General features: G+C 45.2%; 1 protein-coding gene across 14 annotated transcripts in view; it reads left to right on the top strand.

Moving 5' to 3' along the window:
• Positions 1 to 19,733, top strand: part of fbrsl1 (fibrosin-like 1) — a 318,377-nt gene that overhangs the window by 281,751 nt on the left and 16,893 nt on the right. For all 14 annotated transcript variants that reach the window (XM_035995470.1, XM_035995454.1, XM_035995460.1 and 11 more), the window contains 2 exons: positions 16,886 to 17,321; positions 18,932 to 19,191. In XM_035995470.1, coding sequence (XP_035851363.1) covers positions 16,886 to 17,321; positions 18,932 to 19,191 — 696 coding nt within the window. The remainder of the gene's footprint in view (positions 1 to 16,885; positions 17,322 to 18,931; positions 19,192 to 19,733) is intronic.

The following is a 19,733-nucleotide window of genomic DNA, read 5'->3' as shown; positions in this document are numbered from 1 at the left end:
ACACAGGGCTGAGGATTAGGTCCCTGGAATTACATCCAGACAATCCTATCAGAGTCGCTCCTGATTGTCACACAGATCAACCAGATCCTGTTTGGGTAATGTGGAAGAAGGGCACCAGATTAGAAATAGAGGTTAGAAAAGGTGAGGCAGCAAAGAAATCAGCAGTTTGATGAAGTGATTTGGTGATGATGGTATCACGCTGCAATTGCAGAGCTGCCACCAGCCAGCTCTCTTCTTCCATTCCAATGTTGTTGTTTTGAGCTGTAATGGATTCTAGGACAGTGTTTGTTTTTGGCCTAGACTGGTTTGTGTGTGTGTGTGTGTGTGTGTGTGTGTGTGTGTGTGTGTGTGTGTGTGTGTGTGTGTGTGTGTGTGTGTGTGTGTGTGTGTGTGTGATACAAAGCAGCCCACAGGCTGTTTTCCTCTGGTTTAGAATGCGCCGTATGTGTCCCATTACCGGTCTCGCTCACGGTCCTGTGGGACCAATGAAAAGCCTGCTTTCCTCTGATCACCATGCCTGTCGAGCTGTTGGCTGGGAGACACTCCGACAGATACACCCACACAAACGTTATGGCACACATAAATATATAATGCTGTGATGATGTTTGGCTTGTACATTTCTTTAGGTAATGAGTGTTGTTCCTTTTAACTCTTCCTTGCCTTACCACACTGTGCTCCTTTCTGAACTTTATTTTGGTGAGCAGTTACGGGTACGAACAGTTGAGGTTAAGTCCAAATTGCACACAGGCCCACAGTCTGTCATGTTAATGAAACGTTCAGGGTTAATAGAGGAGAGGAAAGACCAACATAGTAATCAGTGAAGGAAAAGCGCTGTAATTATGCACACAGAACATGGTTTTCGGCAAAACCCAGACACCCTTGCCTTCTTTCTCTCATGTTTACTTTTCGTCATCTCTACATCGCAAGCTAACAGTACCGGTAATAGAAGCTAATAGTATCTGTTATAACACAGCACACACTGTGCAGTTCTCTATGGATGTTGTTACCCAAGAGCTAGCACCACTTCTGCTGAATGTCTGTCTGTGTTGGTGGTTTAGAGGTAGAAAGGTACAGCAAAGGGCAAGCATTATCTAACAGTTATTGGTTTTTGTTTATTTCCCGTCTTAAACCTCCTGCAAATTATTGATTTCCTGGAGGATGGCATGTTTCAGTAAAAGCGCTGTGAAGACTTGTGCTCCACTCAGGGCTACTCTTATTGAATCGCAGGTCAGAGTTTACTGTTGTCACTTGCTTGAAGGCGAATGAGAAGCTAAATGTAGCTGCTGAGCATGTACGGGGCACCTCCACAGAGCACGGATAAACACTTCCCTGGTAGGCCTTCTTATAACATTTCCCAATGCTGCGCCTATGGAAATGGTGGGGAGTTATCACCTAGCTGTCAGTGGCTAGAAATATCTGAGAACACTTTGGAATCTGCAGTGACCATGTTGAATGTGGCATCTGTGGGTTTCAGAGCGATAGGTATAGTCGAGGCAACGTCTTTTTCTGCCCCCTTTGTGCTCTCTGAGGTCCTGTTGTCCTAGCTAGGTGCTACCTGTGTGGTGTGTGGTTCACCAGACAAACCTGGGGCATCTTGGGATAGCAGGAGAAAGATTGGTAGAAAACCCATTTCTGAAGTGGATTTGTGCCCTTGTAATCCTGATTAATTTTGACCCGTTGTGCTCATTTTAAACAGAGCATTACAGTAAGCGTGAACACAGCAAGCTCCGGGGCGAAACCAGGAGCTTAGCGGCTTTGGGAGGCTTAGCTGCAGATGGCATTTTAAGCCGGACTTAATAAATTGTTTCCATTAAACTTACCGGCCCACACATACTGGATTAGACCAGAGGAACAAAGGAAGGAGAGAGCGTGCAGACGAAGAAGAGGGGGGGGGAGCGCACACACACACAACTGCCATCATGCACATCTGACTCTGTTAACATCTCTCTGAGGCCACATAAAAGGTGAAGATGGGGTTACTGTGGTGTTCAGGGAGATAGAAGCTTTTGGACATGAATGCAAAATCCACTCACTTCAGAGCTGTTGCTCGTCAGGGATGTTGGACCAATTTGCTTAATTGACACAGAAGTAAACAAACAAAAAAGATGCATAAACCATTTAGCCTGGCAGTGGATTTAGGGCTTATCCTCTAACTGTTTATATATAAACACATTACCAATGCTGTAGCTTAAGGATTTAGGATCTGCCCATACCCTATTTTTTTTTCTTTCTTTGGAGCCCTTTTACTCATATATCAATCTTCTATTGTGGGAAATCAATTCCTTATGGTAGAGCCCCGCCTCTCCCCTCTCCTATCCTCAGCCCTCCTCCACCATACCTCCTTCCCCCATCAGCTCATGGCCTGCTCCCTAAGCTCTCATTATGTGCTACACAGTCCAGGGTCTCCGTGTCGAATCGCTAATCAACCACCCTGTCTTCAGGCCTGCTCTCTCAATAGGTGCTGAGTGGCCTTTGTTCCGCCGCTGCTGTTTGCTGCATGTCAGTAAAGAGCTATGGCCTCCTCCACCGCCTCCTCTTCCGTTACCGGGGTCAGCCTTAGCTACAGGCCTGCTCCTGCAGTGCAAGCTCACAACAAAATGAAACACAGTCCCACCTGCTGGATTCTGAATGCCAGAGAAGGGAGGAAGGATGGTGATTGGAGAGGGAGCGGCAAGGTCAGGGGCAGCGGGTATTGAGGGCATCTCAGCCATAGCGAAGTAGATGAGAGAGCATGTTTGTATTCGGCCGGGCAGCTCTCCGCTGGCCAGGTCAGTGTAATGTATCACTAACCTCGGCAGCCGGCCTGACTGTTTGCAGCCTCTCACCTATTAAATAATGAATGGAGGTTGACCCTCTGACCAACTAATCAGCTTTTTCGTCATTGAATCAGGATTGAGTGGAAGTAGATGGAGAGTGTGGCTGGCTGGCTGGCTGGATAGATGACTGGAGGGCAGACATGTTGTTGAGCGCTGCAGAGGCTTCCAACAGCAGGATTAGCAAGTGCTGGAATTGCAAGCAGCCATCACCGCTGTGGAATCTAAGCCTTGTGAAGCTCACCTCCAGTCCCTATTGTGATGTGTTTGACAAAGTCCAGGCAGTTCGCATGGCATGCTTCCTTTATCAAGAAGACCAATGTTCCTGTATTGACATAGCACTTATGGTCAAGCTCTGGTGTTTTGGGGTTTGGGCACTCGTGTGTGACAGTCAGACTATGTGCAAAAGAGAGCTGGAGGTTGGTAGTTTTGGATGCATAAAATAAAACACCCCTCTTGCCTCTAACACCACCTCACTTGTTACTGAGCTTGAACAGCAGCTCATGTGTTCCCCCTGATTTAATTTAAATATTAAAAAGGTACAAACTCCTAGCAGAATACAGAAGGTAGACAGGTTAGCTAACACTCACAGTTCAGGGAGAGAACATACTTGGCAGAAATTGAAGAAAACCATATAGTATATGGCTTGTTTCTTTATTCATCTTTGGGTTATTACTGTTCACAGACATAGGACAGTTTATGAGCTGGGTGATTTGTTTTTGGAGAAAGGGGCTGATATTAATGCCCCCTTTATTGATAGTGCTAATGCTGTTTGTGCAGCCATCCCTGTCAGAGAGATGAAAATAAATAGGGGGGAGCTTGGCGGAGATAAGACACGTGTTTAATTATTAATTGAGCCATTACTGACAGAGATTGCCTTTTTTGATTTAAAGCAGGAAGACCTGCTTCAGGGACAGAAAAAGCAATTACAGAATTCCCAGCTTGCACTGCTGCTGCCCATCGTTTCAGTATACACTGCGAGAGAGGAGTGAAAGGAGACAAAACACTCCTACACACACACACACACACACACACACACACACATCCATTTACACTGCGGTGTTCCATAAATTATTTTAATTCTTCTTCAATATTTATAGCGTTTTAAATTACGATTACATGGTCATGTACTATTTATGTAGAGTGGCAGGCAGTCAGGAACCAAGCCACATTACCCACAATGCCTCTATGGCTTGGCACCTTGAAAAGCTGACTGAAGGGAATTGTTTGGTTTTGTATGATTCACGAAGTGATCTGAAACTGCACCGGCTCTTACAAGCCGCCTGTTTTTCAAAGACACTCCTGATTATCTATGCTTGTAAAATCAGAGCTGATATGTCATGCTATCCCTGTGTGCACTCTGTGGCCCCTGCAAAGCGCTATTATGTCCATTAGAAAAGTCACTGCTCTGTGCAAAGAGCCCAGTGTGCATGAAATATTAACTTAGCCCCCGATTAGCGTGTTGGGTCACTGCTGGTAGAGCTTCAATCGTGAAACAGAAACTCTGCTGTAGTCAATGTATTTGTCCCCCCTTTCTATCTTAGCCATTACATGTCAGAACGCTTGACACCTGTCAGTCAGTCCTGTCCGTGTCTGTCATCTGTGTCAGCGAGCCCGTGGGTGGTGATCAGCTATTGTGACAGAAAATGGGAGTCACATTGAAGGCTGTGTGATTAGGCTCCATTGTGTGGCTCTGGGTTCATTGACTGAATATGGATTCCGCTTTAGCTTTGGAGAGGGAGCAATTACAGAATCACTAAAGGCCATGAGGGAGTTTTAGGATAAGTTGTCAGGGGACATCACCAGCATTTTGGCTGCTGCACTTTCCCTATACATCTTTCGGTGTGTAATGCCAGGGGTGTGTCATCTCTGAGCCGTGCTTCCCAGCTTACTGTTAAGAACAGGTTGGCATATACAGAGGGCTTCACAGTTTATAAGATCAAGTCAAAGTGAATATATTGAATCGCTTCAATACTGAGCAGTACTGTGCAGCCTCAAAGCTGTCTCCTATCCACAACCGAGGCCAGTGCTCCCCTGGGGCTTTTCAGTGCTGTCTCTTCAGTTCAGGTTAAATGATAAAATGCCAGCTTACTGCCATCCTGGCCTTTCCATGCACATGATCCCCCTCACCTACCACACCATCAGCAGCGTTGCACACCACGCTAGATAATAAGCACATATGAATTTATACTGTGGCTTTGACCCAGAGGTGACACTTACACCTCAGCTGACATTTGTGCAGCCATCAATCGAAGCACACAGCAGGGAGAAGGCATTCTCAATGTTGAAATCAGGTTTCAGGACTACCATCACCGAGACAAAAGGTTAAGATATGATTTGATGAGTTTTTTGGTTAAGCTAAGTGGACAAAGCATTGCAGAGAAAGGATAATTCAATAATTCAAGAAAAGAAAAGGAACCCCATTGACAACACAGCTGTGTGCTGAACCCAACCCCTCTTAACAGTTACTGTGGTCTAGTTCACTAACTGCTTCACTATAAACCAAGGTCTTAGCTGTGAGTAGGGAGCTGATGCTTCACCAGTGAATCAGAGGCTCCCTGATTAGGGAAGAGCTTTTCGGAAGATAAGCTGCAGCCCCTGCAGTTAGCTGACCAACTTGTAAAACATAGGTTGACTCCCATCTCTGCAGGGAAGCGCCATTGGCTAAAATGGATGTTTTTTTAGAGGGGATAAAGGGAAGAATTTAGAAAGGATAACTCTAGAGAGCAGTAGCTCTCATCACATCTTCTGTCTAATCTTAATCCTCCTCCTCCTCCTCCTCCAACGAAGACGTTTCCAGCTGCGGTGTGGAAGGCATTTTCATTGTTTACTTGGGAGAATACATGACCAGCGTCTTATCACTACTGTCAGGCCTGAAATGTAAAGCGTGTCGTCTGTGATCACTTGCAGGTTTTTTGTTTTTAATCCTTCATTCCAAGCTCCAGTCATTCTGCCAGTGAGAATGGGTCCCCCCTCCCCCACCCCTCCGCCCTGCATTTGTTTGAAGATCTCAGTTCCCTGCTACGTGCGTTTTAAGCTCATCTGTGTTGAGCGGTTCAGAGCCAATGTTGTTTGCAGATGAGGCTGTAACGCTCATTGACAAAGCCAGATGGTAGGCGATTGTGGCCAAACACGACGCTTGGATAATGTACAATCGCTGGCAAGGGGACAGTCGTCAGCCTAGATGGATATTACAAACGTGCTTGTAATGGATTGGACATTTTGGGAAGCGGTTCACACAGGCTTGTAAAGATGGGAAAACCATGGAACAGAACGGATGTAAAAATGCTTCAGATTCCATGACGGACAAGGACATCCATGCGTAAGAAGAATGTGCCAGAGAAAGGGGAGAAAGGCGATGAACCCATGCAGGGAACAAGATCTCAAATCAAACAGAAATATCAGCCTGCCATATAAAGTATTTTCCAAGTATTTCCAGATGGGTGGTCCTCTTTAACTGTTTATTTAGTATTTCTGAGCTCCATACCTTTCCAGTGGCAGCTTATAAGCATCCATGTTTCTGTCAGTGGCTTATCATAGCCACTATGTCTAAAAGCAACACTGCAGGCTTGGACTAGTACAGTATGTTTGACAGAGGGCTGGGTTTGGAGAGGTTTGTGATAGAGCCTAGCTATTAGCCTTAAACTCAACACATGGTGAAAGCAGTAACCTGACACGCACCGCTGAGAAAGGGCTTGTGTTTGGTTCTGTATTTCACTGGGCACGAGCGCTATTAATCGTCCCAGTGTTTAACACACAGGAGGTAATTCGCAGAGACACAGGGGCCTGCGTTTTGGCCATTTCAGGGAAGGTTAAAAAATGCACAGTGTGGTCTCCTCCAATATTCAAGCGGTCATCTGTTTGGCTGTTGTTTTTGGCTACCGATGAATTCCCTGCGCTGGGCCCTGGTGGCGGGGCCCCTAATGGCCTCTGACTGGCTGTAATACTCCATTCAGCAGAGTATGGGCTCCAACCTCCCTTGCTGTTGGGTTAGTGCTGCTGTGTTGAGGGGTGAGCAGCAGGACTGGGATTTCACTGCTGTTTGCTTTGGGAAGGAGCGAGAGGAATTGCTCCAATGCCACATGGCCCACGGAGAAGTGTGTACACAGCACTATCAGCAGTATCGACCAGGGTTGGACTGAGATATGGTGCTGATATTTGCGTTTGGTTAAGTTTTTGCACCTCTATAAAATGCATTTGATTAATTACATATATACTGTAGCACTGACCAGTACAGTACTCTTTGTTTTTAAGAAGTCCATAAACTAAATTGAGGCATTTTGATTATGCATCAATGCACTTTATCATTAGAGTTAATTAATTCATCATTATTGCCACTTAGAATGGGGTCGGTTTTAGATTTCCAAAATATGTCTAAGCTTTTTGGGGTTTTTTGTGTGAAATATTTAAATAATGGGATGTAATATTTAAACATATTGGGTTGCATAACCAAAACCAGTCATCTTCAGGCTTAGTCCAAAACTATCAGCACTGATAGCTTCAAAAGACCACATCTGTTGAAGCCTAATACTAACAAATGACTTGAAAATCATGGCTCCCTGTGTTTATGGAAAAGATCTATATACGGCTATCGCTATCACTAATGATACAGGTATTGACTCATCAACTGTTAAGTGCAGGGCAAGTGCTGAAGTGCCCCCGGCTCCTTATCAGCCGCGGCACACTGTATTAGTGTGCTGGGTTGGCGTAGCACTGACCTAATCCGGGTAGCAGGTGCCGCTGGAGCCGAGGTAGAGTGGACATGTATTTCAGGGAGGATGAGCCATCTGGGTCTTGATACTTTATGGTGCTTAAAACACACTCTCAAGTGTGACACTCCCAGCACTTACCTTTTACACAATAATCTAAGCGCTGGCTGCTAAAGGGAGAGAGGAGGCTTTCAGGAGAATTTACAGGGTTTGATGTGGTGTGGAGCCTCCGCTTCGACACGGATTCATGAAACAGTCCGACACACTTGGCGGTTTGATTTTGATTCCTCTAACTCTTTCAGTGTTGTTTTGTCATCTGCAGTCTGAAATATGTCGAGCAGAAAGAAAAGTGTGTTTGTTTTGTTTCTGTTTCTTTTTTTTGCTTTTGTGCCAGCCTGCCTCACTCGACACTTTTCTGGGGCCTTGTGTTGTCTTTTTTTTTCTTCTTTTTTTTCTGATGTAGTCTGTTTCATCTCGCAAGCGATTTGGCTCGTTTCTGAGTCCAATTTCGCTCCTGCTTCACCGTGCACCCCCCTCTCCTCACATTCACACATTTCCCCAAACTGACACGCCGCCTTCACACTCCAAACAAATCAATTTTTTCACTTGCCGCACTTGGAACGCCACAGTGAAATGCGGCAACTCAAAGCAGCCCTGAAAACGTGCAGGCTGTTTGTTAATGTTCCTTAACCACAATGGCTGGATGAGGTCAGACCCAGATTCTCCTACCTGTGTCTGTGTGTGTTGCTGCCTGCCTGTACGTGTGACTAGGGCTTAGAGGAGATGGGGGCAGACGGTGGTGGGTTCAGGTTAGCAGCAGCCCCGCAGGTCAGGATCCGGGCCTTGTCTCCATTAGTTTACCTGACACAACTCCCTGCCCTCTGCTCCCTCTCCCGTCTCCTCTCCCTCTTTCTCCCCCAGTCTGGGTCACTGTATCCCTCTTTCTCTGTCATGCTGTCTCTCTCTCTAATCAAGAATGATGGATACGGTGCAAGCTAGGACAGCAAGTGTTTGTGAACCTGATACACCCTCCAATTGTCACTCTTTTCCTGCCATGGTGGAAAACATGGTGGTTGGGAGAGGGAGAGCAGAGATTTTGAGGAGGCTTTTGTGTGTGTGTGTGTGTGTGTGTGTGTGTGTGTGTGTGTGTGTGTGTGTGTGTGTGTGTGTGTGTGTGTGTGTGTGTTTGTCTAACTAAGCTCTGTATGAGAGTTATTCCAAACATCTCCACCTCGGTACTCTAAGTGTGTCATCAGCCTTGACATGTATAAAGAAAACTTGTGTCTACTTTCAGATCGCGCAAGCTCTGACTGTTGCAAAAAAAAAAAAAGCAGCTCTTCTAGCGTGTAGCCATTAGCAGGGGAAAATGGCAGCTCTAGTCTAGTCTTCAACAGCTGCTGGGTCTCCATCTGTAAACCTAATTACCCAGCAGCACCCCAGGAGCAGCTCAGCAGCAGGATCCTCCTATGGAAGAGGCATTGATTACATCAGTGTGTCTATACCGGACAGTATGTTTCCCTGGGGGCCGCAAATATGTGAAACTTAAGCCCCAGCACTTTACCGCACACTGGGGTGCTATCTTTGGACAAATAGTCCACTAAGATCTTACCCTATTGCATTCACCCTCCCTGTGGGGGAAATGTCACTTACTCTGGAGATCATTTATACAATACAGTTTGCTACAGAGTAGGCCAATATGAAACAAATAGTGGTCAAACAATGTTTTAGATACTGTGCATTTATAGTGAATATTAATAAAATGGTTAGTTGGTAAATCAGTTATAATTTAAAAATGTAATTGATACAAAATAATAAATATTGATTTTGATATTCAATTGATCATTTAAGTAATTTATAAGAAAACTAAATTTGGACCAAAATATGTAATCTTGGGCTCTGTGAAATAATGATTTTCACTATTGTTGATATTTCACAGACAATAAATGAAAAAAGACTTAAAGATTATCGACAAATGAATCAATAATAATAATTGTTACTTAAAGCCTTAATGGTCAACGTTTTCAACAGTTCTGTATTGACAGAATGATCTACATGAAACATGATTCAGCCCATATTAAAATGCACATGAAATGTATTTTTGGTTTAGGAAATTTGACATAGATTGTTTTTACTTTATTATTTGTTCCATGCAATGAAATTCCTGTGACATGCTGTGATGGTACAATGTCATCTTTTTAAGAACAGGATGCTTCAACATGTAACCATGACGAGAAGAAGAAATGTGGTGGTTGATTGACGATCTAGTTCTCTGGCAGTTGTTGATGAAGAGATATTTGTTTCTAGCCGTTGCCACCTATAGAATACCACCACATGGAAAGGCTGGCTGCCTCAGCATTCTTTGCCTTCGGAGGGTATTATTTGACATTATGAAAATGGCTACTGCATTTGCATGAAGCATGTGAGCAGCTCAGGCAACGTCTTAGTCTAAACCACAGCTTGTAATACTCATACCGACAAACCCCTGTATCTGCAAAACACTTGAGGAAATATGATACGTCGGCAAAGATGTTTGTTCTACCCCTTTCATGGAACTAAATTGCAATGGCTGCATATGTCAAAACAGTGAATGAGGTATGGCGAACGGTTAGGAGCTGTCAATCTCCAATTGTTGCTTTGCTTCTTGAGTGGGGAGTGAAAATGGAGATGGAGGAGAAAAACATGCAGGCTCTTTCAGCCCACTGTCTTGCCACTTAGGATTTGTTGAAGGATTTTCACCCAGCTATTTCCCTTCCATTGAGAAGTAATCAGTACGGCACTGAAAGATAATATTATATCCACTTAGAGGCATGTGGGCTTCATGCATGTTCATACATGAATTGAGGCTGGAAAGCATTGCCTCTGTTTACTCTGCCGAGCACTCACTCCCTCCATTTTTGCTTGGACTTGAAGCTTCCTGGCAAAAGCTCCCTGTCTTTTTGTCTCTTACAGATCTATCTCTCTCTCTCTCTTTCTCTCTCTCTCTCTCTCTCTCTCTCTCTTTCTCTCTCTCTCTCTCTCTCTCTCTCTCTCTCTCTCTCTCTCTCTCTCTCTCTCTCTCTTTCTCTCTCTCTCTCTCTCTTTCTTCCCCACCTCCTTTCCTTCCATTCTTCATGGATTGTGAGTCAGTTGGTGGGCTAATAGAGGATGCTTTCCTGTGGGGCGCCAAAGTGATACTGTTCAGGCGTTATGCGAGCTTAAGTAAAGCTGACACGCTGCTCGAGAACTCCAGCCCACACTGAGCTCCACGGCAGCCCATGGAGAGACTCTGAAAAGGTCTTAAAGGTATGGGAGACACAGGGAGGCTGCCATTGTCCTCCCACCACTGTGCTGTGATGTGGGAAGCAGGAGTTAAGTCCTTTATTAGAAGTGGCATGCGTTGTCTCCAGTCACCTCGATAATTGCAGCACCACGTCCACTGCCGTAATCAATTGAGACAGCTGCCGCTGAGGCGTTCAAGTCCATCAGGCAGGCGTGTCATGCTAATTAATGAAATGATAAGGCTAGTGCTTGCAGCATTGCACAAATAACTCCTGAAGGCTCCCCTTTTTTTTCAAACACAAAATGTATCCTTAAAGTTCCCTGCCTGTTGGCTGTCTGTCCACAGCAGCCTCAGAGTAAGAATGGTCACCAGGGTCGGTGATGGGTCAGCGACAGTGAAAGGGGTCAAATTCCAGGCTGGCAGGGTGGGTTGTGTCAGAGGAGCCATTAGACTTGAGCTTTTCTGTTGAAAGTTCCAAGATGTCCACCCTTTTATTTGGGAGAGCCCAGTGGCACTGACCTCAGGTGACCCGGCTGTGTTCAGAAGAAGCCGAGACTGATGGCAGTCACGGAGCACAGGAGCTCTGCAGGGGGATGGGCCCTGATGGAGGTTCAGTGGGAGGAACAGTGAAGTGTGAGTGTAGAGGCGTCCTGCTTGTCTGCAGAACATTATAGCCAGGGGTTAATGATGGTTTAACATTGCTTTTGGAGCACCACTGGACCGTATATGACAAAAGGATTGGGACAGTCCACATTTGGACCTCTGTCGTTCTCTCTCTCTCACTCTTTCCTCTCCAATTTGAAGACGTGCTCAACGTCATTTGCCTCCCTTCCACAACACTGGCATATGTGCCACGAGAGGTGAATGGCATATGTGTCCTGCACCATATGGCTGCTGTTTGAATTGGGATCTTATATGCGCAGGAAAAACTGATTCATCCCGCAGCTTGAGCTGCCAGCTCTCTGAAATGAACATTAGGTTCTCAATTTATGCCTGGGCTTTGACTGTAAACGTGTTAGAGCTTAACACCCATCCCCAGTCTGCTGCCATCTACTCCTTTTGTCAGCTGCGGCAAAGAGACAGAGCGAAATAATTGAAACGTGCCAGCTGTCCCCACTCTTTAGCTATCTTGGCCAGCTTTTTCCTCGTCCAATCCCCTATTAACATCTCTGAGTGATTCTGCAAAAACGTCGCCTTGGCTCCCCTCGTTACCAGCTTGGAGATGCTCGAGGCAGATTAAATAGTGTGGAAGAAAGCAAGCTATTGCAAATTTCTCCTATGATTTTATTATTAGCACAATGATTCAACGCCGCTCAGCCCTTCTGTTCCTCTCGTACAAAATAATTTTGTTGAAATCACCCCACCTTTTTTTATGACAGAATACCTCACAGCAATGAAGTGTTGATTGGCAAGACTGTGGTTTCCTGCCTTCTGCCAGTATCTGTTATAGCCATCTTCCACAGTCACTCACTCGTGAGCTAAGCCTCGGCTCTGTGCAGATTGCTTGTCTAGAGAGGTACAAAAACCAAATCATTGTGAGCTCAACCGTCAAGAGCAGCAGAATATTCTGTCAACCAGAGCCAGCGGGGGGCGGATCAAGGCAGCGTGCATTCTCACATACCTTCTGCATCCTCCAACGTCTTTCAGCAGATATGCTGCTTTATTTAAATATCTGTCTGTTTGTGTCCTTATTTTATCAGTGCCTTGACTGTTTATGCTTTGGCAAAGCCATGAAAGGAGTGAACCGCAGTGTTTGCCTAGTAAATGAGAACACCCAGTGGCCTTAAGCGTCTCTTAGCCCTCGACCCCCCCCCCCCTTGTCCCAGCGAAAATTTGCATACCCTCGCATCTAAGCTGAAAAGGCTTTTTGCATACAGGTTCTATTTCCCTGGTTGCTGTATATACTGGCATAGAGGCAGCAGTGAGCAGGTAATTTATGGAACACACTTATTTGCATTCACAGCAATAGTTTGCTGAGGGTTTTAGTTGGAGGCCAAATGGGAATATTCTCCAGGGCCCTCGTCTCATTTATGAGGTTGTTGGGTCCATTTGCAGGTAGCCAGGTGTGTGTTTAAAATAAAGTGGTTAAAAAAAGGCTTCAAAGTAAATGCTTTTCAAAGGCTACAGTTTTGCAACTCAAAGCATTTGAGAGCCAATGTGTGTGTTGCTGTCCTTCAGGGATATCCTGGTCACAGCAGGGAGCCATGTTATCCTTCATCGAAATCTCTTGGATGATGACACCCAGCTCATCCTAGTCCAGCTCAAGGCCAAGCCATTCCACAATGGTCCAAGCCATTCAAAAGCTAGGCCATCTGGCTGCGTAAAGGCCACATAGGACCAGATCGGTGCCAGCTCTCCAGATGTTCCGTAGGGAAAAACAGTCACAAGTGAATGATATTGGAGACAGGAACAGCTGTGTAGCGACACCGTGTTTATCCCAGATTCCCAGCTGGACACATCAGTCATGACCAGCGATTCCCAGTGGCCTGTTGTCCGTCTGCTGCCTTAGTCCCTGTGTCCCTCCTCTATCCACCCCTCCAACCCCAACCCCATATAACTGCACACCCAGGCACGTGTCCACAGGGCATGGCCCAATCCCCCTGAGTAAGCAGGCCCACAGGAACAACTATAAAAAGATCAATACTGGGATGAGATGTCATCTGGTGCGCAGACCTGCCAACACCCCAAAGGGAATGTCCCTGTCCCCCTGGTGCACTAACCCAGCTTACGGGAGACGTGAGGGGGCCACCCCCCACCACCGGGCTGCCCTCCAACCTGCCTGACTCACTCGCACCATCTGCTCAGGTTTGCGGGGCAGGGCTGCTTCAGGACAGCACTTTTTTTGTACACTTGTATGGCATTTGTTTCACATGACTGCCTGTGGCTCGCCTACTGTTTTCCTCAGTATGTGATTGCGGGGAAAGGGAAGTGTGATCCATGTCCTGAGGAACAGAAGATCAAAACTATGACAAATTTGGCAGTTTGTTGAAATGCTTGAGACTTCAGTTGACAGTTGTGCGGTTTTGCAGCGAGGGAACATTGTTTGTTGAAAAATAGTGATTTTGCTACATATAGCCCTTAGGTGACATGTGTCAGAGAGGCATTGCTGTCTACTTGGTATCACTGCGTATTAGTACACTCAAAATGGCTGCCACTAAAACAAAACGGAGACAAAGCAATCTATTAGGTAAGAGTATTCACAGTAACTGAACTACCATTAATTGTTCATTACTGTTGACAGTTTGCTGCTAAAGAAGCTTCAGGTTAAAGGGCTATCACACAATAACTCTGCATTTCATTTTATATCAATATAATAGGAATCCATCCTAGAATGCTAGTTGCCATCACTTCTGAAGCAAATAAATAATTCAAATGATTTACCCTTTTGCTTTCTCCAATACATATGGTCTGATTTTTTTCACCTTGTGCTGCCCTTCACTAAAATGAAGATGTTGGAGCTTGTGTGTGTGTGTGTGTGTGTGTGTGTGTGTGTGTGTGTGTGTGTGTGTGTGTGTGTGTGTGTGTTTTGTGTGTTGTGAGTGTGTGTGTGTGTGTGTGTGTGTGTGTGTGTGTGTGTCTGTGTGTGTAATATGCCTACACTGAAAACTTTTTTTTGTGTGTACGCTTCTGTTGTGTGTGTGTGTGTGTGTGTGTGTGTGTGTGTGTGTGTGTGTGTGTGTGTGTGTGTGTGTGTGTGTTAGCTTGCAGAGGGATTTTAATGAGCGATGTGTTGGTCGGGGCTGATACCTCCCTGCCTCCATTAGAGCCCATTAGAATCATCATTAAGATAACCCGGCGCTCACTGTGGTCCTGCCTTCCCAGCATTAGTTTTAGAAACCCCTCTCTCTCTCTCTCTCTCTCTCTCTCTCTCTCTCTCTCTCTCTCCTAGTGGTCGTAGGGAGACTTCCTTCAGTATCACTCGCCTCTCATTGTGTCTGGGAGAACAGGTTGCCACGGCAACACTACCCAATGGCGACATTTCGACTGTGGATATTTGCTTCATCGCCTGTTTGTCTGCCTGTGCCCGTCTCTCCGTCTTTGCCTTCAGTCTTCCTCTTTGTCTCTCACTTGCAGGGACGGGAGCCTGACAGTTTAATCCAAATCCCAGACCCCTATAAATCTGGAGGTCTATATACGCCTGGACCCTGGAATTCATTTGAAAATCGTGACACCTTACCCAGCCCCAGTTCTCCCATAAAACGCAAGGGGCGAGGGAGGGGGGTGCTCAACAAATAAAAAAATAAAAGCTCTGCCCTGCCTTTTTATTGGTCTTTTTATGGGTGTTAGGATCCTTGAAAGATTAAGCAGGCTGTTAATAGGGACTGGATATTCCATTAGTGGGCTGCATGTCGAGTTCTCACTGGCTTGACAGCAGCTCCCGGCTCTTCTCATTTTTTTGTTACCGTCGAGAGTGCCCGTGGAGCTTTTTTAATTGAGGCACTAGTAAGCCTTCTGACTGAAGTACTGCTGCATCTTAGCTGTAGATTAGAGCCGCTTAGAGAGCCTCATCTCCACCAGGCTGTCTTCTCTCTTCCTGTGTCTCTACCTTTCTCTATCTGTGTGTGAACACTTTCTTTCTCTGATTTTCTATGCATGCAATGTTTCTGTGTTTAAAACCAAATTCCACCGCTAGCGTCTTTGATGAAGCTATAGTAGTGTTTTAGCTATTGTATTTGTAGCACTATACCATCTCCTCAAACTCAATTTCTTGGTGGCCCATTTTTGCTTTTCTTTTAAAGTGCTCATATTATGCTCATTTTCAGGTTCATAATTGTATTTAGAAGTTATATCAGAATAGGTTTACATGGTTTAATTTTCCAAAAACACTATTTTTTTGTTGTACTGCACATTACTGCAGCTCCTCTTTTCACCCTGTGTTTCACCCTGCCCTGACAGTACCTAGGTAAGGACTACTAGCCAGTCAGAAGCAGAGTATGAGGGCGTGCCCTGACAGTACCTAGGTAAGGACTACTAGCCAGTCAGAAGCAGAGTATGAGGGCGTGCCGTGCTAGCAGCTAGGCGAGCATTATAACGTGTGTTCCAAAGTGACCACGTTTGTCTCTGAAGTAAAGGCTGGACTACAATAGAGCTGTTTGGAGCAGTTTGTGAACAGTGTTTTCTGTTGGAGATGGTAAGTCCCTTTGGGGTGGACTTTGGGTTTTTACACTTTGTAAACCTATAACATGCACAAAAAGATATATAACACAATAAAGGAAAGGGAAAAAGCCAAAAAGCACTATATGAACACTTCAACTCTGAGTGAAATAGAAGATGGCCAAATGCATTTTTCTTTTTCATTAAGATTCATAAGTGCTCTGAGATTCTTTGTATGTCAAGGGTGTCGAGATGCTGCATTTTCTGCCACTTTGATTTTCTTGCTACAATAGCATATATAATTACAGTCATTAAATTGCAACAGCCTAAGTATGAAAAGTCGTTGTTCAGTGGAATGCTGATTATGAAAGCTTCATGTCTGTTGAAAAGCCCCCTGATGAATGGTAAAGACAAAGTGGCCGCGTTCAGAGTGCTTTGCTGTGTGGTTTCCCAAATCCCCTGAAAGATCAGGAAGGGAGGATGGAAAGGCGCTGTAGCAGAGAGGCCAAGATAAAGGGCCACGATCTCTCTTCACAGCACAATTGAAACATAATTATTTCATGCCAGATTGTGTGCTCAGCAAAGCCCTGAATAGGGGCCGACATTTAACTTTAATTAGCTGTGATTTATTCATACTGACTGGATCGCGGGAAGAAATTGGATCATCTGATTATAGTCTAGCATGAAAATGACCTGATTAAACACTTAATGGAACCTAGGGAGAGGGAAACAAGAGGAACCTTGGGCAGAAGACGTTGGGGGACAGCATTATATCAGGACAGAGAGCTTTGTTTTACTCATCATTGATCATTTATATCCTTTGAATACACAAAGTAGCAAACAGCTATCCTTCTATGTCTATTATCTGATTTAGGTATCAGATGTTTTTGAATCAAAACAGGAAATAGCTTGACATCTGAGATGGCTAATACATAATTAGCCATGAACTTTTGTCAGACAGGGGATTTACACATTTTCTTCTTACATTTTGCTCTTTTTTGTCTTCTCAGGTGTGCCAACGAATGAGAGTCCCGAGTCCAAGATTTGTAGCTCGGCCAAAGTATCGGGGCTCCAGCGCAGCCAGGAGCAGAGCATCAGCGAGGTGCCCTTCACGCCTCCCGTGCCCAGCCCCACCCCAGCCTCGGCGCCTACGGGCTCCCCTGCCCCCGCAGCAGCGGCGGCCCCCCCAGAGCCCCCTAGGTCGTGCCTCCCCACCCCACCTCCCCTCAGTGTCAAGAGGGAGCAGCAACCTCCACCCCCTGTCCCTACCCCTCCCCTGTTGAGGGCGCCACCCCATCCCCACCCCCACCCCAACCCTCACCCCCAGCCCCACCCACACTTGCACCAGGAGCCCCGTATTCTTCCGCCCCCACAGCACCACGCGCGGCCAGTAATCAGCCACCAGGTGCATCACCCGCTGCAGTACAGCAGCCTCCACGACATCAGGTACGTTGTTACACGTGTGCTTACAGGTACAAGATAGGATGCATTTGTACTTCATTTAAAATGGCTGCCCACGAAAAATTATTGTAAACCAGCCAGCAAAAAAAAGCACACACTACAAGTGCATTCATGCTATAACTGTAACACACTGATGCTGTGTTAGTGGCATATTCAGCAGCATTTCAACTTTAGTTGGTCAGCTGAGGTATGTCTGTGTAATAGTGCGTTCAATTTACTTTGGAAGTCGGAAGCCGTAGCTGGAAATTACGTCACAACCGAGTGTGCGACGTCAAAAAAAGTTCCTTCCCGAGGCTACAGTATTTTGCAGAGGCACCGTTACTCCGTCCAGCGCTTAGCGCCGCCCAAGAAGATTGTGATCGGTTTAAAGAAATGCCAATAAACCAGAGCACGTTTTCTCCCATCCCAGAATGCTGTGTGGACTAGCCAGACCCTCCTCTGCAGCGCTGTGGAGGAAGGTCTTGTAATGTGAGACTACAGCCGAGCTGACCGCGTTCCATTTAACAAGTCGGAATTCACAGTGGGATTTGCTCTAGCCAGGTTAGCCATTGTTAGCAATACCAGTGGATTGCAACGCATTACTTTTTTGTGCATACAAACAGCATAACAACTTGTCCACAGATAGAAGTTGGACGGGACTGTGTGCACGACTGATTTAGTGAGTCACAAAGAAGACAGAAGTGCTAATAAATTGTATGTTACTACAGCGGTCACTACTGTTGATGCACGGAGCAGCCATGTTGGATTTTGAGCTTGGGGTACTGTGAGGTGCTCCGACTTTCCAACTTGGAAATCCGACTTCAGGGGGCATGTTTCCAACTTTGAACTTCCCAATTCCAAGTATAAATGGAACGCACATTAGATCACTAGAAATCTCACTAAGGGAGTAGAAATGTTGTATCCAGGGAGCGGTGTTCACTTTCACTGTTTCACCTTTTTGTACCTAATCACATCACTGCCACTCCCCTTTAACATGTTCCTGCCAGTCTAGTGGAGACGGCACTAAAATAAACTGCAGCAATTTCCATATTAGTGTAATGTAGTCCGATCCGTCAACATAATGTACAATTCTACACAACATTGATTGTTTTCATGCGGATATTGATTTTCCGCCACTTGCAACTTGCATTAACCAGCCGTCAGATTTACTGTTTTTCATTAAGCAACACTTTGGAACATACAGCACATTTAACTATCTCCCGTTTCCCCTCATCTTCTCAGAGTCTGCCCTCACCTTTTTTATTTAAATGTCAGAAATTGTTTTTGGAAAATCGTTCTTATGTTGTCAAAGCAACGTGTCAAAGATATTCTTAGTATAGCTGAACTAACATGAGCTAAAAATAAAGCAAGTGAACACACACACATATATATACATATATACATATATATATATATATATATATATATTGCTGCATGTCATTCCCCCTCTCTCTCCCCTTTCATGTCTTCAGCTGTCCTATATAAATAAAGGCCTAAAATGCCCCAAAATATATCTTTAAAAAATAAATACAGTATGTGTTCATTTGTATTAATAAACTATAATTCCTTTAATGGAGAACTGTATTTTTTCCCTTTGTCTCCCAATAAATCTTCAGCCACCGCAGCAGTCCATTGGGTCTTCCCAAACAGCACTTGCCCCCATCCCCTCACCACCACGTCAGCGGGCTCCCATCCTCAGCCCCCGCCTTGCCTCTGTCCATAGCCAATCTCTCTACCTCGCACTATTCCTCCCTACGGAGCCCGGCCCATCGCCATCCGGCCATGTTTGCAACCCCAGCCACACTGCCGCCACCACCGACCTTACCGACCAACAGTTTAGTGGTGCCTGGGCACCCCGCCGGCACCCCCTACCCAGGTAAAGCCGCGCATCTCACATGGTAGATGCTAGCTTCAGTGCAGACACAAACTCTGAGGAAACATGGTAGCTTTAGGAGGACCAACAGTGGCTTTCAGCTTTTTTATGTAGTTAGATAACGCAATTTTGACAAAATAGGAAATTTATGCAAAGTGTGGTAATGTTTACTAAGTTCCAACATTTCTTTATCAGAAGTTTCCTTATTAAAAAATGTCAGATTTTCCTAAAGATCTGAAGCTTTTTCTTAAGCTGCATCTTTGACTACTGATGTGTACTAGTATTCTATAAATATACACTCAGAATACAGGCTGTGTAGCAGTTCAAATGGTGAGGTAGCCATTTTTTTTTTCAGTTGTACTAGACTTGGCTGCGCAGCTCCACTGTATTCATGTTACAATTACTGATCTAAGAAAACAAAATATTTCCTTATGCATAGCATGCTACAGTACCAATGCATACTAACTGGAGAACTAGTCTTCAACATGTAATAATTAGCAAAATATGTGTTATATGATGTTGAAAGTGTTCACATACAATTTGCT

This window comes from Sander lucioperca, chromosome 2, assembly GCF_008315115.2.
Source record: "Sander lucioperca isolate FBNREF2018 chromosome 2, SLUC_FBN_1.2, whole genome shotgun sequence".
Lineage (NCBI taxonomy): Eukaryota > Metazoa > Chordata > Actinopteri > Perciformes > Percidae > Sander > Sander lucioperca.
Note: the sequence above shows the minus strand (reverse complement) of the source record. Positions and strands in the feature narration are given on the sequence as shown.